The sequence below is a fragment of the Oryx dammah genome, unplaced genomic scaffold (genome assembly GCF_014754425.2).
Source record: "Oryx dammah isolate SB20612 unplaced genomic scaffold, SCBI_Odam_1.1 HiC_scaffold_8, whole genome shotgun sequence".
NCBI classification, from domain to species: domain Eukaryota; kingdom Metazoa; phylum Chordata; class Mammalia; order Artiodactyla; family Bovidae; genus Oryx; species Oryx dammah.
The window spans coordinates 25,774,680-25,802,250 of NW_024070192.1; the positions used below are offsets into that span (position 1 = coordinate 25,774,680).

At 56.3% G+C, this 27,571-nt stretch overlaps 2 protein-coding genes across 2 annotated transcripts in view; both read right to left on the bottom strand.

Moving 5' to 3' along the window:
* Positions 1-9,433, bottom strand: part of SAMD14 (sterile alpha motif domain containing 14) — a 20,571-nt gene extending 11,138 nt beyond the window's left edge. Inside the window, exons 1-2 of the mRNA XM_040245710.1 lie at positions 7,303-9,433; positions 3,620-3,674 (exon numbers count right to left, since the gene is read on the bottom strand). Of these exons, the coding sequence (XP_040101644.1) occupies positions 3,620-3,674; positions 7,303-7,311 (64 nt within the window). The 5' untranslated portion in view covers positions 7,312-9,433. The remainder of the gene's footprint in view (positions 1-3,619; positions 3,675-7,302) is intronic.
* Positions 9,434-11,084: 1,651 nt separating this feature from the next.
* PPP1R9B (protein phosphatase 1 regulatory subunit 9B) lies at positions 11,085-27,419 on the bottom strand. Its single transcript, XM_040245693.1, has 10 exons — positions 25,561-27,419; positions 21,652-21,784; positions 20,251-20,371; positions 18,285-18,389; positions 17,126-17,261; positions 16,395-16,547; positions 16,231-16,284; positions 13,304-13,533; positions 12,874-12,970; positions 11,085-12,698 (listed from the first exon to the last, which is right to left on the bottom strand). The coding sequence occupies exons 1-10, from the start codon at positions 26,932-26,934 to the stop codon at positions 12,645-12,647; spliced, it is 2,457 nt and encodes an 818-aa protein (XP_040101627.1). The 5' UTR covers positions 26,935-27,419; the 3' UTR covers positions 11,085-12,644.
* Positions 27,420-27,571: the final 152 nt, after the last annotated feature.

The window sequence follows — 27,571 nt, forward strand, 5'->3', positions numbered from 1 at the left end:
TCGACGGACATGAGTTTGAGCAGGCTCTGGGAGTTGGTGATGGACAGGGAGGCCTGGCGTGTTGCAGTCCATAGCGTCACAAAAAGTTGGACATGACTGAGTGACTGAACTGAACTGATAGGGCTGGTGAAGAGCAAGCCAGGGTTATAGGCAGTCTGGCTCTAGAGGCTCAGTGAGCAGTTACCAAGCCCTTCCTACCTCCTCTGAGGCAGAGATGGAGAGACTTGTGAATTCAGTCCCTTAGTTTACAGGCACTTACTCTCCTCAGAGAGCAAAGTTCAGCCCAGAATGCAGAGGGAGCGAAGGACAGTAGGCAGGACTGCCGGTAAGCAGCTGATACATTAGCTGGTGTTCAGCTGCCCTGGGCCAAGGAGAATGGCCCTCTGCGCCTGAATCTGGGCCACGTCAAACCATGGTCATCTTACTGTGGAGGGTCTAGGGAGCAAAGGGACTCCTAAGGGGCTTGGGGATTTCCGAGGCAAGATGGGGCCAGCTTCTCTCCTGGTGCCTTGCTCTACCAGGCCTCTCTCACCTCCTTCCATCCCTCCTTCCATCTCTCTCTCCCCCTGGGAGTTGGCCAGCCCTGGGCTGTGGGAAGTCATGAATATTTCATCACCTTTCTCTTCAGGAAGCCGACCAGGCTGGCAGCTACCTCTGCAGGTTGGGGAGAAAGAAAACAGGAAGGGTTGGGCTGGGATTGGTGGCTGAAAAGCCTAAGGAAGGGGAGTTCACCTCTGCTAGGCCGGGAGTCAGGCTGGACCTGGGTGAGGATGGACAGATTCAGAGTCTGAGGCCCAGAGACTGTTTGAGGCTAGGGGAGTCCCCAAGGCAAAGCTTTCATGCACAGGCCCCAGGGAGGCCGGGGCGGGAAGCAGTTCCTCAGAAGCCAGGAGGCAGCAGTTCCAGGCATCGCCAGGATCTGCAGCAGCCGCAGGGGAGAGTCAGTTGAGCAGGGCTGGAGGAAAAGGAAGCGCAAGGCAGGCAGAGATGAGGAGAGGCAGGGGAGGAGACACTGGAGGCCCTATGGCATTCCACACCTAGGAGCCTTTCCCGGCTTGAGAGCCCTGATGGCTGTGTACATGACAGAGCTTTCTGCCTCCACCTCTCCCGCTGTGTTCCTCCACCTTCTTTTGCTCACTGACTCCTCCACTGAATCCAGCTGGGAAACGGCCTTTCTACCCTGGTGCATGCTGGGAACTCAGTCCCCTCAGTGGTCTTTCTCTAATCCACACAATAAAGACTGTAGGAGGCAAATAATAGGGGGTGTGTGTGGGAGTCCACGCATCTCAGAACAGAGCGGGTCGATCCTGGGTCCCCCGGGGGTGTAGATGCAAAGCGTGTTATGCATTTTTTATTTTCCTGCACATCTTGTAGATGAAGTCCCTTATTTATGGGACTCGGAGGTAACCTGTGTTGCCTCTGCTGGGGGATCCTGGTATATAGCACAGTGACTGCCAGCAGGGAGTTGGGCAGTCTGGAGTTCTTGTCCCAGCTCTGCCACTAAACTGCCATGTGATCTTTAAAGCCAGTCGCTGCAGCGCTTTGGGTCCTAGGCTTAATGTCTGCTATATGGGTATACTTCTTAGGATTATTGTGGGGTTAAAGTGATACACCCCCTTCATGGATCACAGCCTTGTCATGACAAATGGGCTTGTGTAACTCAGTGATGCTATGAGCCATGCCGTGCAGGGCTTCCCAAGATGGACAGGTCATCGTGAAGAGTTCTGACAAAACGTGGTCCTGAAATGGTATGGACCTAACAGAAGCAGAAGAGATTAAGAAGAGGTGGGAAGAACAGACTGAAGAACTACACAAAAAAAGGTCTTAATGACCTAGAGAACCACAATGGTGTGGTCACTCACAAAGAGCCAGACATCCTGGAGTGTGAAGTCAAATGGGCCTTAGGAAGCATTACTATGAACAAAGCTAGTGGAGGTGATGGAATTTCAGCTGCGCTGTTTAAAATCCTAAAGATGATGCTGTTAAAGTTCTGCACTCAATATGTCGGCAAATTTGAAAAACTCAGCAGTGGTCACAGGTCTAGAAAAGGTCAGTTTTCATTCTAATCCCAAAGAAGCACAATGTCAAAGAATGTTCAAACTAAACATTGTAAAATTGTGCTCAATTCACATGCTAGCAAGGTTATACTCAAAATCCTTCAGTATAACATGAACCAAGAACTTCCAGATGTAGAAGCTGGGTTTAGAAAAGGCAGAGGAACCAGAGATCAAATTACCAACTTTCTTTGGATCATGGAGAAAGCAAGCAAATTCCAGAAAAACATCTACTTCGGCTTCACTGACTACACTAAAGCCTTTGACTGTGTGGATCACAACAAACTGAAAAATTCTTAAAGAGATGGGAATATCAGACCACCTCACTTGCCTCCTGAGAAACCTGTATGTGAGTCAAGAAGCAACAGTCAGAACCAGACATGGAACAACCGACTGGTTCAAAATTAGAAAAGGAGTATGACAAAGCTGTATATTATCACCCTGCTTATTTAACTTCTGTGCAGAGTACATCATGTGAAATCCAGGCTGGATGAATCACAAGCTGGAGTCAAGATTGTGGCGAGACATATCAACAACCTCAGATATGCAGATGATACCACTCTGATGGCAGAAAGTCAAGAGGAACTAAAGAGTCTCTTGGTGAGGGTGAAAGAGGAGAGTGAAAAAGCTGACTTGAAACTCAACATTCAGAAAACTAAGATCATGGCATCTGGTCCCATTACTTCATGGCAAATAAAAGGGGAAAAAGTGGAAACAGTGACAGATTTTATTTTCTTGGGCTCCAAAATCATTGCAGACAATGACTGCAGCCATGAAATTAAAAGATACTTGCTTCTTGGAAGGAAAGCTTTGACAAAACTAGACAGCATATTAAAAAGCAGAGATATCACTTTGCCCACAAAGATCTGTATACTCAAAGCTATGGCTTATCCAGTAGTCATGTACAGATGTGAGAGTTGGACCATAAAAAAGGCTGAATGCCAAAGAATTGATGCTTTTGAATTGTGATACTGGAGAAGACTTTTGAGAGTCCCTTGGACTGCAAGGAGATCAAACTAATCAATCCTAAAGGAAGTCAACCCTGAATATTTATTTGAAGGACTGATGCTGAAGCTGAAGCTCCAATACTTTGGACACCTGATGTGACGAGCTGACTCATTGGAAAAGACCCTGATGCTGGGAAAGATTGAAGGCAAAAGGAGAAGCAGGTGGCAGAGGATGACATGGTTAGATTGTATCACCAACTTAATGGACATGAATCTGAACAAACTCTAAGAGACAGTAAAGGGCAGAAAAGCCTGGTGCACTGCAGTTCATGGGGTTACAAAGTGTTGGACAGGAGGTAGTGACTGAATAACAGCAACAACAGGTGGGATACAGAGCATGTGACATGGCCGTGCTAGCCTGGTACCTGGCGTGAGACAAGCACTTAATAAACGGGACCGTTATTATCATCACTGTTGTTGTAACTGGATATCTACTCAGATAGTGGTGACAAAGATTCAGATTTTAAGGCCAAAATACACACACACTGAAGTCCCCGGGACTGCCCCTCCCTCAAAACCTCTTAGCCTTGGCTAGAGATAGAGTCAAAGAGTACTTACCAAAAACCTCATCCACAGGTTCTTGGAGCTTTGAAGAAGCCATGACTCGAGAGAGCTGGGAGGACAAGAGAGAGAGGAAAAAGAATCATGGATAAGAAGGAAATAGACCACGGTTTGTGGAGGTAAGGGAGCTGCCAATGGCTACCTGTTCCTGGCCTTCTAGCCCCTCACCTTCCCTTACAACTCTTCCTCCAGCCCCTTGAAGAGAAACCATCTGAACCATACCCCAGATGGTGGGCTTGGGCAGGAGACAGAAGCAAGTCCAAGGTGCAGACAACAGGCTCTCCCGTGGCCCCAGTCCGAGCTGATTTGCCTCCACACAGGTCGCTGAACATCTCCCCTTCACCGTCCTGAGCCTTTCCATCATTAGCATTTTCTTAAAACATTTAATTATCATAAGCTGTCCAACATCAAATCTGGGAGAAATCTTGAAGACTATTAAATCCAATCCTCTCATTTTACAAATAAAGAAACAGATGGGAGAATGATTGGCCTAAGATCACATAATAAGTTATGGCAAAGAACCAGAACCCAGGTTCTTCCATCTACTCATCACCTACCTCCCTACTTATCTGTGCATCTACTTGCCTATTCACCCATTCATTCAGTCAGTCATCCACCATCCACCCTATTCAACCACCTACCCATTTTTACATCCATCAATTTGTACCATCCACTCAGCCATTTTCCCACCCATCACCCAGTCCTGCCTCCCTCCACTGTCATCACTGGTGCAGTCACCACCTGTCTTTCTGAACATGAGCTGTTCAGGAAGCTGGCATCATCAGCAGGGCCTCTGTTCTTAACAAACTCACAGTTCTCACAGTTCTAGGCAGACTCACAAACGCAGAAGGGTATAAAGAGTACCCACAGCAGAACAGTGGATAGCCAAATATCTGTGATGCATCATGCATGCTCTGGCAAGAAGTTGGATGGATAGGGGTTTTGTTTTGTTTATAGGAGGTAGGAAAGGAAGGGCAGGTGGGGAAGCAGGATATATGTAGCTGAAACAGTTGGGGCAGGCTTCCCAGCAGATGTAGGATTCAGCATCCCTAAACCAAGGCCTGAGTGTTAGAGAGGCGGGTGGATAGCAGATGAGGGGAGAAGGAAGAAGCTCAGGGTCAGGACCACACTACATGGCCTGGACAAGATCTCCAATTATTTCTAACTCTTAGGTCCCCACGAGAAGGAGAGAGCACTGGACTGGACCATACATTTGACACATTTAGGAAAGCTAGAACACATGCCTGCTGGGTTATTTTCCAATTTTCCTCTTCTGTTATCACATAGATATCATCTCATTGCATGCTGGCCAGGCTTAGGATTCTTAGTATCCCTACTTTACAGATGGGAAAACTGAGATGCAAGAGGTAAGAGGCTGAATGCAACCTTGATCCCCTCAGCTCTATCCTGGGTGGTGATCCGCAGCTTTGAAATCTACTCACAAGGAAAGAACACTGCTGGGAGAAGGCACAGGATGGGCAGAGTAGGCGAGCCGATCCATACTCAGTAAGACTTGGTACGTCCACCCCAGGCTCCATGGACACCTGGGGCTATAAGGAGGAAATGAGGTGTAAGAAGGGGCCAGGGATATGGAGCCTCCAAGAACTCTCTTCCAGTTTTGAACTCCGGGTGCTAGTAACAAAGAAGTTCTAGACCTCCTCTTCCTGTCCTGAAGGCTGCACCAAAGAATGAACCAGACTCCCTCATTCCGTCGCAAAATCTCATCTGACCAGGACCCAGCTGCCACCTCCACCAGAAAGCTGTCCTAGATAGCCATTACTCCCCTCATTCGTTTATATAATTTCTAAATCCACCCTTCCCTGCCACTAGGAAATGAGTAATTTTTCATACTTCATTGATTCCCTAACTAGGTCACATCTCCCCCACATCAGACAGGAGCTCCTGAGGAGAGGGGCCAGTACTCCCATCAGCAGGGACTCTCCGAAGAGAACTGCCTCTCCCATCAGAATGGAGGCTGCCTGAGCGCAGCAGTGCTGCTGTTCCTCTTAGACAACTTGAGAACGGAAAGCCCGCGTGTGTATGCTCAGTCACTTCAGTCATGTCTGACTCTGTGTGACCCTATGGACTGTAGCCTGCCAGGCTCCTCTGTCCATGGGATTCTCCCGGCAAGAATACTGGAGTGGGTTGCCTTGCCCTCCTCCAGAGGATCTGCCTGATCCAGGGGTCAAACCCACGTCTCTTATGTCTCCTGCATTGGCAGGCAGGTTCTTTACCACTACTGTCACCTAGGAAGCCAACGCAAAGCCCAAGTGCTCTTTATTCAAGATCCCAGTCTAGGAACGAGACCCTCTTGTGGATGCCACCCTCTTTTAGATACCCTCTGGGGTGAGCTGGGGCTTCCAGCTCATGCCAGTACCCAGTACATTCTGATTCAGCACAAACTGCTTTCTTTAACAAATAACTCCCTGAGGTGTATATGGGAGACCTTCCTTGCACTGTCCCATGGGGAACTCTGGGAAGCATGACATCAGGATGTCTCCAGGCCCCTCCTACACCACCTTTCAAAACTGAACCTTGCAAAATTAGAGAACCCCCCATTTATACTCCTACAACTCTACACTCCTATACACACACACACACACACACACACACACACACACCATACTCACTTACATTCAAACCAGGTAAGCACTACAAGGTGGAGATGAACTCGTTCTCTGGACACACTGTGGGCTCTAACTCTTGCAGGCCACTTCTTCCTCCCCAGATCTCCCAATTCCCAGAGGAAGAGCACCAGTAGCATTTGTCCCTCCCCTAGGAGAAAGGGAGGCAGGTGAACTCCAAGTTCCCTGGGACCCAGGGGAAGGAGAAAGAGAAACAACCTGGGCACAAGTCCTGAAGAGAGAATAGAGTGTAGGACAGAGACGGACAGGTTGGTGGAGTGTTAGTCCATAGAGCTACAGAGAGGAAGGAGAAAGAGCAAGAAAGAAATGAGCCAGAGAGCAGCAGCAGCAGCAGCAGGGGCAGGGGAAGCAGGAGAGACTGGGCTCCAGCAGCCCTGAGTGAGGCCCTGGGGAGGGGTGGAGAAAGCTGCCAGGAGAGGGGCAGCCCCCAGTGGAGCAGGAAGGAGGAAAGGGGCTCTGGAAGAGGAGATGGAACCCAAGAGAGAAGTGCAACTGGAAAAGCCTGAAGAGGGGTGTTTGGGAGAGGAGGCTAGGGCTCCGGTGGCAGTGTAGAGCTAGAGAAAGTGGTGACCCCCTCCCACAAGGCCCAGGCTGGGGGCATCCGGCGAGAGTTCATCTGTCCCCTCACAAGCACCGCTGGAGATGGGGTGGGGTGGAGAACAAGGGGCATCTTCTGCACCCCAGGGACCTTATGCCCCAATCAGACCCAAGTGGCTACTTCGGTTCAATCCATCAGTCTCAACTCCTCACCAGGCAAGAAGGAGTTAAGCTTCACCCCTCCCCCAACACCAGTTTGTTTTTTTAAATTAATTTCTCCAGGCAGCGGGCTGAGGGAGAGGATTAGGGACACAGATCCTATCTCCACCCCCTCCCCTGGCAGCCCATCGCCCTACCTCGGTGCAGCCCCCTCTAGGGACGAGGAAAGAAAGGCCCTTGTCTCTTGGCCCCATCCAACCCCACTCAGGTTCCCACCACGAGCCCAAGTGACCCCGCGTCCTCGTCCACGTTAGGGATCTTGGGGCCCCAATCCCTTACCTCCAGCATCTGTCATCTTCAGCGTCTGGCGCCTCGGAACCCCCTCAGGCCCATGGTGCTTGGGGCGGGGACCAGGTGGGAGAGGGGCAGGGGGGTGGGGGGCTGTCACCCCGGCCGCGGGGGGCTCCGGGCTGGCTCCATCCGCTCCATCCCAGGAATAGGGGTAGGGGTTAGCGAGAGGGGTCGTGGAACCGTTGGAAACTGGCGGGGTGGGTATTTCGGAGAGAGAAGGTTTGCAGGAAGCAGGAGGCGAGGCGGGCGGGGCAGGACCAGGAGATCTGACTGGGAGGATGCTCTGTGCGTGTGTGCGTGCGTGTGTGCGTGCGTGTGTGTGTGTGTGTGTGCGCGCGCGCGCGTGTGTGTGTGTGCGTGTGTGTGTGTGAGAGAGAGAGAGAGAGAGAGAGACAGACAGGAGGAGGAGGGGGAGGGAGAGAAAGAGAGGGAGAAGGAGAGGAACCACCTCCCGCCCTGCCAGGCCCGGCTGGATGCGGGGGTCCCCGCCCCGCAGGCAGATACTCGTAGCGTCGCTTCTGCGGGGATCCGCGGGGGTCCCCGGGGAAGAGGCAACGCGGGGGGCGCGTGGCGGCGAGGCGGGAGACAAAGAACGGGTGGAGGGAGGGAGAGTGGAAGGGAGGGGCGGAGGCAGCGGGAGCACGGGGGAAGGAGGAGGCGCCCCGGTGACGGGATTCTAATTGCCGATACTCCGCGGCCAGTGGGAGTCGGGCGGGTGTGAGCGGCCAGAGAGGCGGCCCCATCTTAGGACGCAAGGGGCTTCTGACTCCTCCGCAAGGCCTGTGAGGGCTCCTGACTCATTCAATAGACAACCACAGAGCAACTGGGCTCGCTGAAGCGGGAGGGGACCGTGAGGAACAGAATCGACCTGGTCCTGGCCATCGTGGCTCACAGCATTGTCAGGGGGACAGACGAGCAGAAAGGCCCTCAGGAAAGCGGCCCGTGAGCGTGGGTTCACAGAGGACACTTCAGCGTGGGGAGAGCCCACCCAGGGAGCCCCTTCTTGTCTGTGGGTGGCTGAGGAGGTGGGGCAGGGGCTGTGTGTGGAAGAAGGACTGCTGAAGAGGGGTCGCATTGGCTACTTCTGCAGGCCAGGCTAGGGTAGAAGCGCTAGTGGCTAGCCGGGGGGAGGGAGGAAAACGGAGGAAGAAGGATGCATGGGGTGGGGAGACTGCACCTTTTCCTACCAGCCATAGTGGGAAAAGTAAGAGGAGTGAGGGGCTCTGATCTGCATTTTAGGAAGAACACCTTGCTTCCTTTGGAGAAGGCAGCCTGAAGGCTGTGGCACGCCCCAGGAGGCTGTTGAGTTGATGGTGGTGGGCACGAAGATCAAAGAGCACGATGAGACCTATTAAGGATATAGAACTGAAGAAACCGACAGGGTTTGGGGACTGGCTGGCCACTGAGGGAGAAGGAGGGTCAAGATGATTGCAGTTCTTGGCTTGAGGCCCTGGATGTAGAGGGGGATGGGAGTGGATGAGATCAGACTTGGACCTGGTGAGCTGGAGGTGGTGGTAGGCTAGCCACGGGAGACAAAAATCAACTAGCTACTGTACTGAGACGGCTTGCTGGTGTGTGTGTGTGTGTGTGTGCGCACGCGCGTGTGTGCATGTGCACGCGCACGCATGCTCTAAGCACTGTACTAAGCACTTTTCTCAATGTCACCCTCATGATAAACCCATGAGGTGGGTGTTTCTATTGCCCCCTTTGTTTGTTCAAGAGCAGGTGGTAAGGTTGGGCAAGTGGGTCCAGAGCTCAGGGGAGAGGTTGCACACCTCTATCCCTCAGTCGGGAGGGGTAGATTTGCCTGATGGTCTGCCAGAGTCGCTGCAGTCCCAGGTCTCTGAGGAGCTGTGGGAGGTGGCATGTTGGGCCCAGATGGCCTTGGGACCATAGGTGAGGATGATAAATTTTAGGGGATAAGATCCAAGGAGATCTATGGGAGTTTGGGTATCTCTGAGTGTCTTCAGAATCTGCTGGCAGCTGTGAGTTGCTGGCTAGATTGTGGAGGTCTGGGGAGGTCCTACTGGGGCTGTCTGGGGTCTTTAAAGAGAACATGGTTTGCAGGCATTTGGTGAGATCTGGGTGGTAGGCTGGAGTGGGGGATTGATTATATAACCCCCATAGGGAATGGGGAGATGATGGGTATGTAAAGTCAGGGCTGGGGCAGGTTCTGTGGGAAGGTGCCTATAGGTCATAAGACCCCCTGTTCCTATAGGCCATAGGACCTCCAGATGAAATCTCCCTCATCTGATTTCCCTCCCTTGTGGCAAGTGTTGGGCTGTCACAAACCTGCTCGAGCTCCTGGGAACTGGGAAGGGGGTCAGGGCTGGACTGGAGTAATGCCTCATATAGGCTTGCCCATGTGGCTTGCCCTTGACGTGCCTCACAGGTGAGTCATATCTCAGGCCTGAAAAACCTTGCAAAGCTATACCCACCATCCCCAGCCACACACTATACTTAGCTTTGGGGGGCTACTTTCTGAAAGGGTTCCACCTTTTGGAACATACAGTGTGCAAGCCCCTCACCTAATACACAGGACAGATAGGCATAGGACCCCGCCCTGGATGCTCAGCTCTGATCAGATCAGATCAACGGAAGCCTTCATCACAACTCCCATGTCTGCCTCAACACCCAGGGAGGTCCAGCCACTTTACTTCTGGGAACTTGGCTAGGTTGCCTGAGCAGGGCCAAAGTCACCTGTAAGTCAGGAGATATGACCAGTGACCTTGTGGTTTGGTGGTTTCTGATCCTGGGATTCAGCCACCTGAAACTGTCTTCCCTGAAGTGATCCAAGGAAGATCCACTTGTAAGAGAAGATGGCTCTCATGAAGATGCATGACCACCATCTCCAGGTTGCCAGGTGGTTCTCGAGTGGCAGAACTGGACTGGTTCTATATGGCCCTGAGGTGTAACTAGGACTTTTGAAGGGAAGCTATCAGAAGCCAGAATTTGGCTTGACATGGAGACTTGTGTGAGGAGCCATCCAGAAGGGAGTGGCCAGCACAGGAACTGACTGCAACTGGGAGTTCTGGTTGAGGTCACTCATCTCAGGTCTATCAGGGACCCACCAAGGTGATCCTGAAGGGCCCTAATTTGGGGACTTCCATTCTTTAGGGCAGAGAGGTCTGTGAGAATCTTTTTGGGGGCCAGGCAACTGAACACAAGTGCCTTGTGGTTCAGTTTTTTCACATATAGCACACAGCTTCCCAAAGCAAGGAAAGGCTGGTATTGGGTGTGGGCCCCCTGCTCTCATCTCTCTTTGGGACTTCTTTGGAACCCTGGCATCTGGACTCCCAGACCCATTGGTAATAGAACTGGTGAGTTAGCAACCAGAGCTGCTGGCAGGATAGAGGGCTAGGACTACTTCTCTCTGGCCAACCCCAGAGGGATTTTCTAAGACCCTGGGCACAAAACTGCTTTGACGTATTCACTTCCCATCCCCAGCTACCACCTCCACCTTTAATCTTTCCTGTACCTTCTACGGGGTGCCTAGTGGGAGAGTAGGGGCTGGGTATCTCCATTACCCTATCTAACCCATCCTCTGAATTCCATTGGAGGCCTTATAAGAAAGAGCTGAAAGTGATGAGCCTAAGGAATGCTCTAGAAATCCCAGCCCAGAAGGGATGGGAGCTGGGGTGGCAAATGGAGTTTGCAAGAACAAGGGTTCTCATAAAGCTCCTCAGGGTCAGAGGTAGCACTGGCAGACCACCTGACTCAGACTGGCGTCCCTCACCTCCTCCCGCGAATCAAGAAACCAGGCGGCAAAGCTCTGGGGACTGCTTTTATGGGGGTGACCTGACAGAGGGCATGATCCGTACAAAACCGGGAACAATACATACATATATATATTATATACAGAGACGCAGTCCTGCAAAAGGCGGGGCTAGAGTGGCCCTCGGCCGGAGAAACCGGAAGCCCCCCCAACAGCCCCGCCCCTGGCCCCGCCCCCTCCATCTGCTGAGGCCGAGGAGGTGAATTGCACGGGCCCAGGCACTGAGACAGCCAGCTCTTTCAGGGGGTAGGCGCACATCTGGGGGCAGGAAGAGATTGCTGAAATACTGATTGATGGCATGGCCTATTTACAGGGGACGAGGGGAAGCCAAAACGGATGGTACAGGGGTTGTTTTTTTTAAAAAAGAACAAAAACCCAGGCTGAGGCAGGGGCATGAGGAAGAGGCAAAAATGAGATGGTTTCTGAAAGGGGAGGGGACCTGGGGTAGGGGTCTCACCTCCCTTGGTCCAAGCCCCGATTTGGGGTTAAAGTGGGGAAACAGAGTCGGTTTCACTTAGAAAGCAGGCTGCTAGCAGCGCAGCCCTGGTCTCCAAAAAGAAGAAAAGTAGTAAAATTTTGCCCTCCAGTCAAAACACTGGAAAACTGTGGGTGTGGGTGGGGTGAGGCTGAATCTCTGTGATGTTAGTACAAGGCTTCCAGGTGTGGCCCTGCATAGGGCAGGACGGGACTTGGCTCTCCAGTAAGAAATGTTCCCCTTGCCTAAAACCAGGCCCTCTAAACTGACCTCTTCTCCTCCCTTGCATTGCCAGGCTTGGCCAGGACACCTGGACCCCAAAGAGGCCGCACAACGGTTCCAGGAGGAGGTTATGGCTATTTGGCACCTGGGGGAGGGGAGGCACAAGGAGAAATTGAGGGCTGCTGCCCCAGGAGAAGGGGGAGCTGGACACCACATGTCCTGGACTCTCCCCTTTTCATGAAGGATACATGAGAAATCAGTGCAGGGTCAGGCCCAGCCTCCAGGCTCTGAGTGGACTCTATCCCTCCTGGGAGGGTGGACAAGGATGGGAGGTGTGGAGACAACCCTTCCCAGCAGGAGGATAAGAATGCAACAGAACAGCACAATGACAGGGAGGAGGGAAGGGCCAAGACGGTAGAATCTCAAGTCAAGAGGCCCAGGGACCACCTAGGAGCTCCGTGATCAGGAGGCAGCCTCCAGGCGGTGAGATGCTGGGAGAGCCCCCAGCCCCATTCCAGTCCAGAGACAAAGGCTGGAGGCTGTGAAGTCTGGCAGTTTGGTCTGCAGGTCCTTGTGTTCATCCACCACCCAGGCCAGCCCCTGGCATTCCACGGCCTCTGTGCCCCAGCCCCATGAGCAAGGAGGCCATCCTTCCAGCCCCGGTCTGCCTGGGCCACCTTAAGGGGCCTATATGATGTGGGCCCTCTGGTCCCTGAAGCTGGGTGAGGTGGGGTGGAGGCACGGGGGGAGTCGGGGCACCTGTCCCCAGGCTGATAGGGGGCGGGGTCAAGTATTGAGGACAGGGAGGGAGGACAATGGGAGGGGATTAATTATTGTCCGGTTAAGGAATGATTCCTGTTAAGTAGAATTGGAATTCCTCAGTGTTTGCAGGTTTCCTTCCAGTTCTGAGATCTGAAAAAAAAAGGGGAGAAGGCATCAGGACTAAGCACTGGCCTCAGGCCGTGCCCCGCCTGGCCCCCTGCTGGGGACGTGACCCTGAGCTCCCAGCCACGACTCCTCTCCCTCCAGGATCCACAGGGTGACTGAGATGCTGCTCCCTCCTGCTCCTGGGGCATCCTGGGCCTACCTTGTCCAGGAGCTTGTCCATCTCCTCCTTCCTCGCCAGCTCTGACTCCTCCAGAACCCGGCGCTGTGCTGTCTCCTTTTTCAGAAACTCAATCTCCCTGGGGATCAGTGGGAGACAGACAGTGGGTAAGGCTGTGTGGTCTGGCTTCTGTTCAGAGAGTCTCAGGGTCTTCAGCCCTGTCCTTGGCTCCACCTGGGCAGCTCTTGCCCACTCCTTGTTCTCTGGTCTGGAGATCCCCAGCCTTCCCAAAGCCTCTGGGGCCTGGCTTGTTGGCTCTGGCACCTAGTCATTATGAACCCAGGCACCCCCCCCAACAGGACCCCCCAACTTCTGCGCTCCTGGCCCCCCTACTTGGCTGGGGTGGGGAGGGAAGGGCACCACAGGCCTCTCCATCCTCCTGAGGTCCAGGGCTCCCAGCCCCCACACGTACTTCTGCTGGTAGTCTTTGATGAGGCGCTTGGCCTTGCTGTATTTGCGCTCTAAGGCCTGGTACTGGGCCTGGGTCTCCCGCAGGTGCTCGTCCACAGCCTGGCACAGGCTCTGGGCCTCACCCCAATAGCCCTCCAGTTTTTCCATGCGCTCCTTGTTCTCCTCCACGCTCTGCTCCAGCTGGGCCTTCTCCACCCGCCACCGCCCCTTCTCCTGCTCCAGGCTCTGCAGCTGAGAGGAAGGAACAGCCCTGGGTTGGTGGGGACGACAGTCTCTGGATGATTCCTGCAGATATAGAGCCCACTGCCCCCCAACTACTGACTCTCCTTGGCTGAGTCTGGGAACTGAAACCCGGAGAGGGAGGACCCCATCTGTCCCAGCCAGGAGCCCTGACACGTGGTACAGTCCTAGAAGGCAGGCCACCCACGTTCATCACTGATGATCTCCGTGACTTGGGGTAAGGCCACTTTTGTCTTAAGCTGCACTCCTCCCATCTGTAAAGTGGGACTGATTCCTGCCTTCCCAAGCTCACAAAGGCTACACAGTGTGATGGTAAATGGGTGAGAACAGGGCACCATTGCCCTCTGTTCCCTCTCTGTAGCCCTGGCTTCTGTGGCTTCCTAAATAGTCCTGGCTGCTCGCCTAGTGCCCGTGCCACCCCAGTGCAGACCTCCTAGCTCCACAGCCCAGTCATAGGGCCTCTGTTCCCTCTGTACTCACTTTCTTCACCACCTCTGTGCACTGAGCCCCAAATCTCCAGCCCAACTTTACTTCGGGTTCCTCAGAGGCTCCCTGCCCCAAACTTGGCCCCACCCACACAAACTTATTCCTCCTTTTCTGACTAGCCCACTCTGTCCAAAGGTGCCATCATCTCACTGCCACCCCAGTGCTGAGCTTCAAGCCCCTGACTGCCCCTCCAACCTTTCTGGCTGTAAACACCCCTTGCCCTCTGTGTCTCAGCCACACAGGCCTTCCTACACATCCTTGGACCTACATTCCCTCTTGCTGCAGGGCTTCGCCTCACTGTTCCCTGTGCCTGGAATGCTCCCATCTACCCTCCCACTGCCTCATCATTTCCCACTAGCTCAGCCTTCAGCTGAGCTCAGTATATCACTTCCCCAGAAGTCTCCTGTGATTCTCTCTGACAGCACAGCCCCCCACATTCCAGCTTCATCAGGTTCACCGAGCTCTAGGAGTTCAGCGACCTGTCCTCTCCTATAAAGCCTGTGTCAACTTCTATGTACAAATGTTGGTGTGCAGACTCTAAGCCACTCAAGGCATCTTTTGCCCATCACATGAATTGGATGGTGCCACACACCTAGAAAGAAAGTGAAAGCTGCTCAGTCGTGTCTGACTCTTTGCGACCCCATGGACTGTAGCCTGCCAGGCTACTCTTGCCTGTAGCCTCAGGCAAGAATAGTAGAGCGGGTAGCCATTCCCTTCTCCAGGGGATCTTCCCAACCCAGGGATTGAACCCAGGTCTCCCACACTGCAGGCAGATTCTTTTACCATCTGAACCACCAGGGAAGCCCAAAGGTGTTTATAAATTGAAAGACCTTTGACTTGTTCCTTCCCTTCATGCTCTGTACCTACTCTAAGAACATGAATTGTCACCTCGACATGCGAAATGCAACTGAAATCCATCCTTCCTATACATACCCTCTGCCTGTGCCCTGGGTAGCCCTGCCCATACCTGCCAGGGCAGCACTTGGGCCTCTAGGTGGTTCACCAGTCTCCAAGTCCTGCTCACCCTCATGCCTCCCACTTTGGGGGTAGTGACCTTCCTCCTCCTGGTCTCATATAGCCACAGGATCCAGGCTGGAGTCCTCAGTGGGGAGTCAGGATACTGCTACAGTCCATCCTGGCAATCCAGCTCTACCTCCCCTTGGCCCCTGCCCCGGAATGGCTGCCACAGCCTGCAGGTCTCTTTCCAAAGCCAGCCTCCAAGCTCACGTTTGTCTCCCTGCCAGGAATGCCCTTCCTCTGCCTCAGTCACCTAAACCCTGTCTTCCCTCTGGGGCTCAGCTTCACACTCTCCTGTCTCCAGGCATGTTGGTCTAAGCCCACATATGGGAATGCACCTGTGTGTGCCTGGGTGCACAATGTGTGCAAAACCCCTGTGTGCCTCTGCCTCTCCCTGCCACACTGGAAGCCCCATGGGGATTGGGACTCCTAATGCCCAGGCCCAGTAGGGGCCCAGCACAGACTGTGCTTCGGAAGTCTGTGTATCTATGCTTATAAGGGTGCTGGCACCCAGTATGCTTGTGCGGGTATCTGTACATGGCATCTCTCTGAGAATGTGCATGTTCCATGAAACGTCCTTTATCTCACAGCAGACAGACACGTAAGCAGACGGACACAAAAGTCTTGCTTGTGAAGCATGATGGGTCCACTCATGTTATGTCTAAGCAGAGTGGGTGTCTCTAGGTGTCTCGGTGGGTGGGTCTGTGGGTACCATGTCCCTGGGATCTGGGCTGGTATTTGATCTCTGGGTGGTTTGCATTTAGGCTAAGCTAAATGCTAGGCTTTTATGTAGAGGACATGTGTGGGACTGTGTGAACGTGAAGACATCCACGTTCAGCTATTAGAGGGCTGACAGCTAATAGCTAAACTTTTTATTAAGCAACTATAATGTGTCAGACACTGTACTAAAGACCTTACATGTATTATTCTATTTTATTCTCACAATGATCCTATGGTCCTGACACTATTATCAAACCATTTTATAGAGAATGAGGCCCAGAGCAGGAAGTGAGTGGTGGAGAGATGGTCTAGAGCTTGAGCTCTTAACACTAGCCTCCCTTACTTCAGAGCAGCTTGTTTTCTATGCGTCTGTGGGTGGTGGACAAGGGTCGACATGTACAGCTGTGAGGGTGGAAGACTGTCCCCCCCATGCCCTCAGCCTCCCCCACTTCCCGCCGCTCTTACCTTTCTCTTCAGCTGCTGGATCTCTGCCTCAGTCACAGCATGCTTAATCTGGAGCTGTGGGGGTGAGGGCACAGACACTCAGCTCTGGCTGGGGCAGGCAGTGCTGCAGCACTAAATACTAGCCTGCCCTTGCCCTCCACCAGCCCAGGGACCCCTCTGCGCACCTCCTTGAACTTGTGCACCAGCTTCTCGGGCTCCATGTCCACAGGGGACAGGGCATCCTCATTCTCTGCCAGCTCAAACACCTCGATGGCCATCTCGCCCCCTGGGAACGTGGGGCTCAGCTCCTCATCCTCGTCGGTGGCATACTCTCCCGTCTGTGAAGGGGAACAGGAGGCTGTGTTCTCGGCCCACGCCAGCCTCCCTCAGCCCTGATGACTAGGGCTGAGACCAGCAATGGTTGGTCCACAGCAGACTGGGAGCGACCCAGGGGTGTGGTTCATGACCTCCTCCCTCAGCCAGGGGCCCACACCAGGGGCATGGTTTGTGACTTCAGGAGAGTCTCCTGAAGGCAGGAGTTATCCCCTAAAAGACTAAGACCCCTGAAGAAACAGCCTTTGCGTTCCCCTCCTCACGCAAGCAGGTCCCGAGGTCTAGAGCTGTCTCCTTCCTCAGACTAGTTCCCCTCAGAGTGGCGGCTCTTAGAGGAAACTATGTTTTCTTTGTAGGACCGGGAAGGCTTTCTGAAGACAGAGGGTGTGACTCCTCTATCAGATTAGAGATTCTTTAAGGGAGGGATCTGCACTGCTTCTCAGATTAGGGGCTCCCTCAGGACAGGAGTGGCACTCTGGGGCTCTTCACAAGGCCTGGGAAAGTGGCAGAGGCAGGGGACAGCTGTAATGCTCCATCAGGCCACCAGGGGACGATGACGCTCCCAGCCAACTGGAGTCCCTACCTCCTCGTCGTCCTCGCCGTACTGGGCGTATCTCTGCTCCATCATCTCCCGCTGCCACCGCTCCTGTTCCAGAGTCTGCTGAATTAGCTGGGCCACCTCACTCTGCTCACCGGGCCGCTCCCGGCCAATCATGAACCTGCAGGGGCACCCGCGTTGTCTCCTTTTCCTCTGTCCTTAGCTGGAAATGCCACCATCCTCCCTGTTGGTACTCCCCTCTCAATACCCAGGTCCTCCCAGGGGAGGTGAAATGAGAGGGCCGAGTCCAGAGGCTGCAGAGTGTTAATAATGAATGGGGGAACAGGGGGCCCTTATTGGGTTTCTTCCCAGGAGTAGCAGAGGCTCATTAGCCCTCCTGACCAGTTCGGGGGATGGGGAGATGTCAGCCAAACTTCAGGCTAGGCTGTCAGGGACATGAGGTCAGGTGGTGCCAGTGTAGCTCTTCCCTCACCACATGGGAGAAAAGGAGGCAGGGGACTGGCAAAGCTGACCCTGGAGCTGTGGAGGAGTGTCTTACATGCTCTCCAAGTCCTTGAGCTTCAGGAAGGGGCGGGATGATGGCGACTGGAGATTAGCATGGAAAGGAAATCGTGGAACTTCCAGGCACCAGTCCCTCCTCTCCGTGGCCACCCACATCCTGTTTCTCTCTACCACCCTTTCCTGGGGGCAGTGCCCCTTTTGGAGGGGGCAGGGAGTTGTCCCTGAATGTTATGCCAGAGATGAACATAGGGAGCCTCTAACCCAACCTCTTCAGTTGGCAGACCCAAAGAGGAGAGTCCTCACAGACTGTACCAGGCTAGAGGGAGGGAGGGATAAACCCCAATCTGGATGGCATCCTTCCTGCACATCTTGGGATCTTCAATGAATGAGTCAGGGCAGACAGGGGGAAAGAAGATGACCAAGAGGCCAGTTTGGAGGCATGGTGGACAACAGGCCTGATGGCTGAGTGCTGGTGGCCAGCAGTGGTCAGGCGCAGGAGATGTGAAGGGAGACGGGGCAACGGACGAGCACACAGCAATTCCTTTCCACAGTGGAAACTTCTCTGTAAGTTGGGCCACAGAGGATCTTAACTGGGTGTGGGCAGGCGGGCAAAGTGGCCAGATGAGGGCTGAGCCTCCTGTCTGCTCCCACTCCCCACCGCCCCCACCCTCCTGGGCCTCACCGCACGCGGCCCTTGGTATTCCGGAGCACGGAGGCTGCAAAGCTCTGGGTCACTCCCACCAGACTCGTTCCATCCACCTCCACCAGAAGATCGTTCACCTGGATCCTGGGGACAGGCGATGGGGAGGCGGGTGACATTGGTTAGGGGATCCCGAGGGTAACTGTGGAGTTGGGGTACACACGGCCCACTTCCCATCAGAAACTCAAGCTCAGTCCCCACAGGAACCCGGTACTTAGTCTACCTGCATAAGAGGCATGAGGCCGGAGGATCAGGTATCAGCCAGGCCTGTGGGCAGTGAGACCCAGGCAAGCACAACCGACACGGGCATCCGGAACCAGGAGAGGTGGCAAGCACACTTCCCAAGACAGTCACACACTAGTCCCTTCCTCCATCACTCGACAGACCAGCGTGACAACCAGAGTTCATCGTGGCCACGCACACCAGCTAGGGTCTCTAGCACACACGTGACATGCAAAACAGCCCTCTTATACACCCATTCTGCACAGACCTGAGCCCACAGATTTCTTTCAAATGCCCGGGATCTGTGTTCACTACAATCCCACAGGGTTAGTCCCCCCACCACACATGCACAGCCCCCAGTACGCTCCAGCTATGGCGCTGGAAACCCTGTTCCCCTACTCCCACAAGGAGAGATGGGAGTGGCCCAGCCTGACCGCAAGGGGGACGAAAGCATGGGCGGGACGCTTGGCCACCTCCATCCTCCACTCCCACTCCCCCACCTCAGAGTGCCAGGCCTCCTTGCAGGGCTCCCACACAGAAAAGGAGAAAATGGTCTGCTGTAAAGAGTTCGCCCCCACCACCCACCCCACATGGGGACGCCCTCACATGCACACACACTCCCCAAATGGCCAACAGGCAACCATGGGAAAGGCTCTGAGAAGTTCAAATGAGGGAGTAAGTAAAAGAGCAGGGGTGGTCACCTTCCTTTCTCTGCTCACTCCCACCCCTGCCCACCATGCCATCTGGGCTGCAGCAGACAGAAGCTTCCTGAATGAGGCAACTCCACCTCTAGAAGCATGACCCCAGTCCTCACAGGAACAAACAGTCACCTCTGTCACAGGAGGGGTCTGGGCTTAGAGGTGGCACAAGGCACCCTGATACTACCTTTAACTTACAGCCCGGGGGTGCCCTACAGCCGTTCCCATTCCCCCTCAGCAATTCACACATAGTGGGGAGGCTCCAAAGGGCTCACTGGGCTGCCCAGAACTCCAGAGGATCTTTCCTGAGCCCTCTGACCCACAGAACTCATACCTTCCAGCCTCAGGGGCCAAACATAAGCACGTAGGCAAGGAGCAGCTTCCTCCCCGGCCCACCCCCACGGGCTCTTCTAACCTCATAAGACACCTGAATCCCGTGGTCTCTAGCTCCAGCCACACCTGCCTGCTTTCAATGCCCTGCCTGGGACACTGCACACCCCACTCCTGCTCATGCTTTAGGTCTCAACTCCAATGTCACTTCTTCCAGGAAGACTTCCCTGAAACCCCAAGAGGTCAAGCCCTCCTGACTTAGGCTTTAGTGCCACCCTGTACTTTTGTCCATTTCACCATTTCCTGCATGCCCTCTTGAATGCCCATCTGCCTTACTACACTACATGCTTCTTCGGGGCAAGGCCCTCAACACTGACTCCCAGGGCCTGGCACCAGCCCTGCAACAGTGTCACAGGCTCAGTATTTCCTAAATGAAAAAGACAGCTCAGTGTGTACTCCACTAGGCACAGAGCCTCCGCACCCACGCTCTCCTCACCATGGCCCAAAACACAACACCTACGCAGCATGCAAGCCGAAGCCAGGGCCCTGTCTGTGCTGCTCACTGCTCCCTGGGGAGTGGGCCAGCCACAGGCACAGTGGTCTCCACAGATGTCTGAGCCCCACACGGGTACTGGCCCATGACCTGCCCAGTGACCCGCCCCACAGACGGTGGCTGATAAAGGAAGGGGAGGCGGTACCTGCCGTCCCGATGGGCCGCGCCGCCCTCAGTCACGGTCTTGACGAAGATGCCCAGCTTCTCAAGGCCCATGTCTGCCCCGGCCCCCATGCCAATGATGCTGATGCCCAGGCCCTCGGAGTCTGTGAAGCAGAGGGTGATGAGAAGCCAGTAAGGGGGCAGGATGGGTTGAGGATTTGCAGGGGAGAGAGTGGGAGGCGCATCCCCAGCCCTCACAGTGGGGCACAGCCTCACCTTAAGAAGCAGTCTCCATGCTGAGGGGATGCCCCACACCTGGTTCTGTCACTCCCTCTTTGCCAAGCCAACTAGGGTGCTCTTGGGTCACTGTCTGCCCTCTGCCCCAGCCCAAGAACTGATGGGCAGCAGGGCGTGCTGAGGGGGCACCATGTGTATGCAGGTGAGGTGTGTAGTGGCCATGGGGACCGGTGGGGGAGCCACGAGGGGGCTGATCGTCCCCCTCCCTAAGCAGTGTCCTCCCTGCTCACAGCTTCAGTGACTCGAGACCTCCTGCTTTTCTCTCCCGCAAGACCCACTCCTCTCTCCACAGCTGCCCCCCTCTGTCTCATGGGCCTCTGACATCTGAACAAGATCTTCTCCCACAAATAGGCTTTTCCAGCCTGCCCCCGCTTCTCAGGGCCTGGGAGTCACCTGGATTCCTCCCTCCCCGTGCAGCCTCTGTGGAAGCCAAGTAACCCCCGAATCCCATCAATCCCACCTTCCAAGAATCTCTCAAACCCACCCCCCTTCCAACACGACAATCACCGTGTCCGCACTACAGGGGCCCCTCTCCAACCATGTACAACCCTCTGCCCCACAGCACAGCTTGGTATAGTCTCTCTAGAATACCTTTCTCACACCTTGCAAGGCTTCCAGTCCATCTTAGAAAAGTGGTCGACACGGTCTTGTATGCACAGCCTTCTCCCCCACCCTCCGAATCTACCAGGTCTTTCCCTTCTTTTCTGCAGACTCCCCTCATCTCCTCTTCAGAGTTCAACTCAAGCGTCTCTTTCCTTGGGGGTCCCTCCAGGTCTGGTCAGGTCTCCTGTTAAATGCTTTTGCAGTGGCCCCTCCTTCCTTCCCCGGCCCCCTCACTGTGCAAAGGATGCACTTAGATGTGAGCGTTCCAGCCGTGCCTGCCCTCTCCCCCTCCATCGCTCTCCCACTGTGGCTTGGCCTGCAGAGCCCAGGACCCAGCCCACAGTGCTCTGCGGGGCCTGGCAGCTGCAGCAGCACAGAGTGCAGGGGGACAGCGTGGTCGGGGGGGTTGGGGCTGGGCTGAGTCTGTGTGGCTGGGGGTTGCTGACAGGCCCAGTTAGAGGAAGCAGAGCATCTCAGTGGAATCCCTGAGGGTCCACCCAGGGCGGAAGTTGGCACGAGGCAGAGGCCCAGTGGCCCAGCTCACCCTTCTCCAGCTCCACAGGGAACAGCTCCAACCTCTCCACTCGCTTCTCCAGCTCGTACTCAGCAGAGGCTGCCATGGGATCCACGTCCTCGTTGCGACGATCGTAGTCCTCGTTGGAGTAAGTGCTGAACACCTGGGGGAGAGGCTGCTTGTCAGAGGCGCCAATAGGAGGGCAAGGGCTAACCCAGTGAGAGGAGGCTGGAGGGGCAGGCTGAGCCAGCCACTGCGCTCCCCTCCTGCCAGAGGCCTCCCCGACCCCCAGACAGGTTGAGGTGAGGCCTTCCCCAGCCCGCGCTGCTCCCAGCTCAGAGTGCGGCCCTTCCAGTTCCGAATTAGGGGGCAAGGCAGAAAGGGACCCAGCCTTGCTATATCCCCGCCATGACTCTCTCCTGCAGCCCTGACCGCACAAGCACGGCCAGTTAGAGGAGGAAAGGAAGGTCAACGCTGGAGAAACTGTCCTACTTATGAACCCAGGCTCCCAGGCCAGAGAGAGGCCAACAGACAGTCCCCATCCCAGACAAAGACGAGGGTGGACACAGACGGCAGGAGAGAGGAAGGAACTCTGAGCAGCAGAGGGGAAGAGGAGGAGGGATAAGGAGTGGAGGAGATGCAGGAGGATGCCAGATGGGGAGGGGGGAGCGGGTGTGAGACACAGGGTTGGGGGGTGGAGGAGAGAGAAGGGTAGAAAGAGGGAGCGAGACACCAGGACCCAGCAAGCCTGGACCGGTACCCCTATGGTGAATGGGCAGGCCCTCCTCTTGAGGAGCCCCTATGGCCTTGCCCACATGGCCAGACCTCAATCTCCCTTCTGAACTGCAGCTCTCTGAGGTACCCCGCTTATCCCCAGGGCACTAGGAGGCCCAGGCAGAGGTCCTGGGCCCAATACCCTGCAGAAAGCAAGGAGAGCAGGCAAGTGGCAGCCTCCGACACTGTCCACAGTGAACCTGGCCTCATTGTCCTCTGTACTCCTCTGCTGGCTCAGCAGAAAGGGGAATCCCCAGCCTGACCCTCCTCCAAAGAACAGAGAAGGTAGGACAAGGGCTCTGCAAGAGTGCCTAAGTCTGGGTCCAGGCGGGGTGCTCCTGGTGGGAAGTTAATGAGCGCCATTTGGGGTACCATGACATGTTCCCATTCGCTGCCTGCAGCGACAGGTTGGCACCACTCGGAGCCAAGCGGGGGCGATGAACGGTAGCAACAGCTCTATCAGATGACTGGGCCTGAGGCCTGAGCGGCTGGAGTGGGACACTGTCTCCCCCGAGGCCCCTGCCAGGGTCCCTCTCCTCCAGAAGCAGGCACTACGGGCACCCAGGCCAGCAGCTCTTGTGCCCCAGCCTTGGTTTAGTGTCACCCCCCAAGCACCAAGGCTCCCACAAGGGGGCTCTAGCTGGGAGGGGCCTCCTACATGGTCCCTTAACTCACTGCCCTCAGCTTTACAGCATCAGAGAAAGAGTGCAAACCCTTAGAGTTCTTTGTCGATGGTGCAGCAGTCAGACTGCCCTCTTGACATCTGGCCAGTAGCCCCAAGCTCCTGGGAGAAATGGGCCACCTAGTTCACATACAGTGCAAGATGCTAGACCCACTGTCCAAGGTCATGGGAGCTAGCCCATAGCAGGGTGGGATGAGACTGGTGGGTAGGTCACTGGGACTTTGTCCCCATTGCACACAGGTCCCAAGCCCCAGGACGGGGCTGCCATGCACCTAGATCTTGCAAACTGGCTTTGGCCCACTTCTGCATGCCAGTCCCTTGACCCTCACCCTCTATCCCAGCAGAGAGGGTCTCTTCATCTCTCAGTCTGTGTGGTAGCCTGGGTCAACCAAACTCCTCCCCACCACGAGTAAGCACATGCAATTACACACACCCAGACACACACTGTGACCTCCAAAACACCCTCATAGCCTGTCCTGGGCTTTGTCCTCCCTTCTTTTCTCAGATTATTAAATCCTGCCCCCTGCAGGAAACCCAGGCCGGGGGGTCAGAGGCCTCAGACCACCATTCACACTGCCCACCTCCATGTGTCCAGCCTACCCGAGGGCCCTGGGTCCAGTCCTCCTCTCCAGATAACTGTCTAGAATTGAGGTTTCTGTCCTCAGCAGAAGCCTCTGTATTGTGGGCAACAATTGGGTCATCCGAGGGGCACAAGACCCTGGACTTAGTATCAGTGTAGGGGTGGGGGCAGAGAGAGGGAAAAACTGGGTAGGGAGGAAGACATCCCCAGCAAGGTCAAAAGTCAGACACACAAAGCGGCACCACACACCACAGGCGAGCAACTGTCACCAGGGAGTCAGGGAGCACTGCTCCAGATCATGTGCTATTTTTTACCCAAAAATCAGGGTAAGGTGTCAAATATAGACAGTCAGAGGCTCAGGACTCAAAGACCAAACTCTACCTCTGAGGGGATCAGGCAGCCGAGAGAACTACTGTGGCAGGGCCGTGGGGTGTCCTGACCCCCTCAGTGGTCCCCACTTGCATCCTCAGTGTCCCAAGAAACACCCCATATCCTTCAGTTCTCTGCCTCCAGGATCCCAGCACTTCAGAAAAGGAGAGGAGAGGCAAAAAGGCCTGTGAGGTCACAGCCTGGGGGAAGGGGCTGGCCTGAGTGGGGAGCTGCACGTCCCAGGCCCCCTGGGGTGGGAGGTGGAAGAGGGACAGAGGTGAAGATGCTGGGGCAGGTGGGAGGAAACAGGCGGCTTCAGTGTCCAGGAGTTATGGAAATTTCAATCGAACAGAGGGGGGTTTGACTGGGGAGGGGTAAAGGCTGAACTTTCCTTGGCCTTGACACCCCCATACAGCAGACTTGGACTTGGGCACAGCTGAGCTCGGGGTGGTGAGAAAAAGCCTTTAAGCTGAATGTGCCAGCCAAGAATAGAGGGTAGTGCACTGCAGGCGGATTCTTTACCATCTGAGCCACCAGGGAAGCCTCAGGAAACTGGGGGCTGGGGTTCTTAATTCTCCCAGGGATCTCTCCCAGCACTCTCCTGAGGATCTGAGGGCACTGGCACAACCCACAAACCAATCACCAATAGTGTGTGTGCCCCCCAAAAGGGAGGGTCTTCTGTCCTTTCAGGGTGCCCAGAGAATGAGGCAAGAGCGCTTGGTGCCTGCCAACACCAAGAGCAAAAGCAGGAGGCTGCTGCCAGGCACCTGGGAGTTTCCCAGCCCCACCCCCTCCTCCTCCATACCCTGCTGAAGGCCTAGGCTCCTCAAAACCCACAGAAAGTGCCTGCCTATGTAACCTTGTACCCCCACCTCGCGAGCTGGCCCAGCACAGACCCCAGGGAACAGGGCCCCCAGTCACATGGTCCCAGCTCAGCTCAACCTCAGAGACCTGCTTCCCTCTTTCACTTCTGCAAAGTTGGGGTGAGGGCTACAGCCAGTTTGAAGGAGGGGCTGCACCTTCGTTTTGGGAAGTTTCTGGCTCCTCCACCCCCGTGTGCAGCGCTGGTGCAGAAGGAAAGCAGGGGTGTTTCTAAGCCTCTCATGCCCCTCCGGTCCAGAGCAGAGTAAGGACCAAAGTGGGGGTGCTCTTCTGAGGTCACAGGTACACACAGACACACACACACACACCTTCCCACCACTTAAGCCCAGGCCTCTGGCAGTCTCCGCGGGGAGAATGTCTGGAAAAGGAAGGGAAAGCAGGTGTCCCAGGACCGGCGCAGGGCAGGGTGCGGCAGCAGGCAGAGGAACCCGAGGGCAGGTCAGGACAGGCCACCTCATCTCAGGCCTAAATATCCTTCCCCTCTGACAAACAGCTGGAAGTCCCCCACGCCCCCCTCAGGGAGGTAACTTCTGGGAAGGGGGCTGGGTGACAGGGCTGACTCAGCCTGCCAAAGCCGGCTGGCTGGCGAGGCGGGGGCGACTGCGCGCCCGTGGCAGGGGCGGCGCGGGGGCGGGGAGGGGGGCTCACTCACTTGGATGGGCGCTGTGCTGAAATGGATCTTTCGGCTCGGGGCCGGGTCCTCTTCTTCCGAGAGCCCTGGGATCTCCACGCACCCCGACTCGGGCTCGTAGGGGGGCTCCCCCTCCTCCTCCTCTTCGTCGTCCTCCTCCAGGGCACTGCCCCCAGAGTCCTCCCCCAGTCCACTGTAGGCGCTCACGTCCACCAAGTCCGCCTCCGAGAAGTCCTCCTTTTTGGACTCGTCTACGTCCTCGGGGGCCACGTCCAGGGCCCGGCCATTGCCCACCCCCTTTTCAGGCACCGCCACAGTCGCCGCCTCCTCCTCGGGAGCCGCCTGAGCCTTCTGCTCCTCGGGCGCCGGGCTAGCGGTGGTTGCCAAGGCGCTGCCATTCTCCAGGGCCGCGTGGACTGTCACCTCCGCCTGGATCACCTCTGTGGGCGCTGCCTCGGCCTCCGACTCCCCGCTCTCCTCCACCTCCACCGGCTTAATCTTGCGCACCTCCCGGGGCTTGGGGGGCGGCCGGGCGGGGGCCACTCGGTGCTGCGGGGGCTGCTGCCCTCCGGGGCCGCGCTCCTTCTCGGCTGGGGCATCCCCCGACGGGGCGGGCGGCGGCGGCGGGGGCGGCTGAAACACCCGGGACCGCTTACTGACCAGCTTCGAGTTGACCTGGGGAATCCCGGCGGCCGCGGCCCTGGGCAGCCCGGGCCCGCGGTGGAGGCCGGTCCTCGAGTCGGCCTTCTCAAAGACAGCGCTTAGCTGGCTGACCGTCGGAGACACGGCGTCGGCGTCCAGCTTGTCCAGCGCCTCGGTACTGCCGTTGAAGCGCACCACGACGTCCAGCTTCCGGTCCTGCAGGCCGGCGCGCTCCTGCCTCAGCAGCCGCCGCGCCGCGGCCTCCTTGTCGCCGCCCGCGGCCGCGGGGACGCTCCGTTCGAACAGCTTCCGCGTCTCCTGCAACCGGGACGGCGGGTGCGGCGGCGGCGCGGGCTGCGCGGAGGGCGCGGGCTTGGAGTCGAAGCGGCTCACGCGCTCCGATACGCTGGTGCCCAGCTTCAACAGGGCGCTATGGTCCACGTTCTCGTTCAGGCTGCTGGCCCGCGGCAGCGACAAGCGCACGCCGCGCTCGGGCGCCCGCAGGGCCTCGGTGGGGCCCGCGCCGCCGCTCGCATCACCCGGCGCGCCCGCCGTCGTGCCCATCTGCAGGAACATACTTTTGATGCGATGGACGTTGGAGCCATATTTCTTGTGGTGGGCTGCCTTGGGTGCCTCGTCGGGCCCGGGCGCGTCGGGCGGTTTCAGAGCCTGGATGCCCGCCTCGTAGGCGCTGCGGTGCGGGGAGGCGCTCCGGAGGGGACCCCCAGGCCCCCGGGGCTCCGTCTTCATCATAGTGGGGGGAGCTGGGTTCACATCCCAACGCTTCCCGCTCCCCCCTTCCAACAGGCGGCGGGCCAAGTCGGGACCACCGCCCCCTCCCCCAGAGAAAAGGAACCCCGAAAGGCCTTTTAAAAGCCTCCCCCCAAAACCAAGCTACCCAAAACAGTTAACCTCGCTTAAAAAAAAAAAAAAAAAGGAAAAAAAAAATCTCCGAGCACCCTGTGCGGATCGCCTCCCCCAACCAAGCTGCCAAAGACAGCCCGCCCTTCTACCAAAGCCCGAGCGGCCTGGTATGGTGGCCCCCACCCAAATTAGAAAAGCGGCGCTCGGAGCCGGTGGGACCGCTTGCCCTGCAGCAGCGGAGGCGCCCGCTCACATCGTCCGAGGCGGTGTCAGCGGGGCTGGTAGCCCCGGCACCCCCTACCCCGGTCGGGGGCCTTGGCTCTCCAGGGGCCCGGCACCCGGGCGCCCATAGCTGCTCGGCCGGCCCGGGCCGCTCCGCCGCCGCCGCCGCCGCGCCACCCTCCCTCCCTCCCTCCCCCCCGCGCCCCGAGCCTCGGTCTTTCTCTGGCTCTGCCCGAGCGGCGGCTGCCGGAGACCAAGCGGCTGCCCTTCTCGCCGCCGCCGCTGGGGGACTGGCATCTCTGGG

Bases quoted from the DNA above. Each gene is read 5' to 3' on its own strand.
- PPP1R9B (XM_040245693.1), bottom strand. From the start codon at position 26,934: ATGATGAAGACGGAGCCCCGGGGGCCTGGGGGTCCCCTCCGGAGCGCC. The intron at 21,785-25,560 runs GTGAGTGAGCCC...CCTCTCCCCCAG, and splicing joins TCAGCACAGCGCCCATCCAA to GTGTTCAGCACTTACTCCAA. The intron at 18,390-20,250 runs GTACCGCCTCCC...GCCTGTCCCCAG, and splicing joins GCGGCCCATCGGGACGGCAG to GATCCAGGTGAACGATCTTC.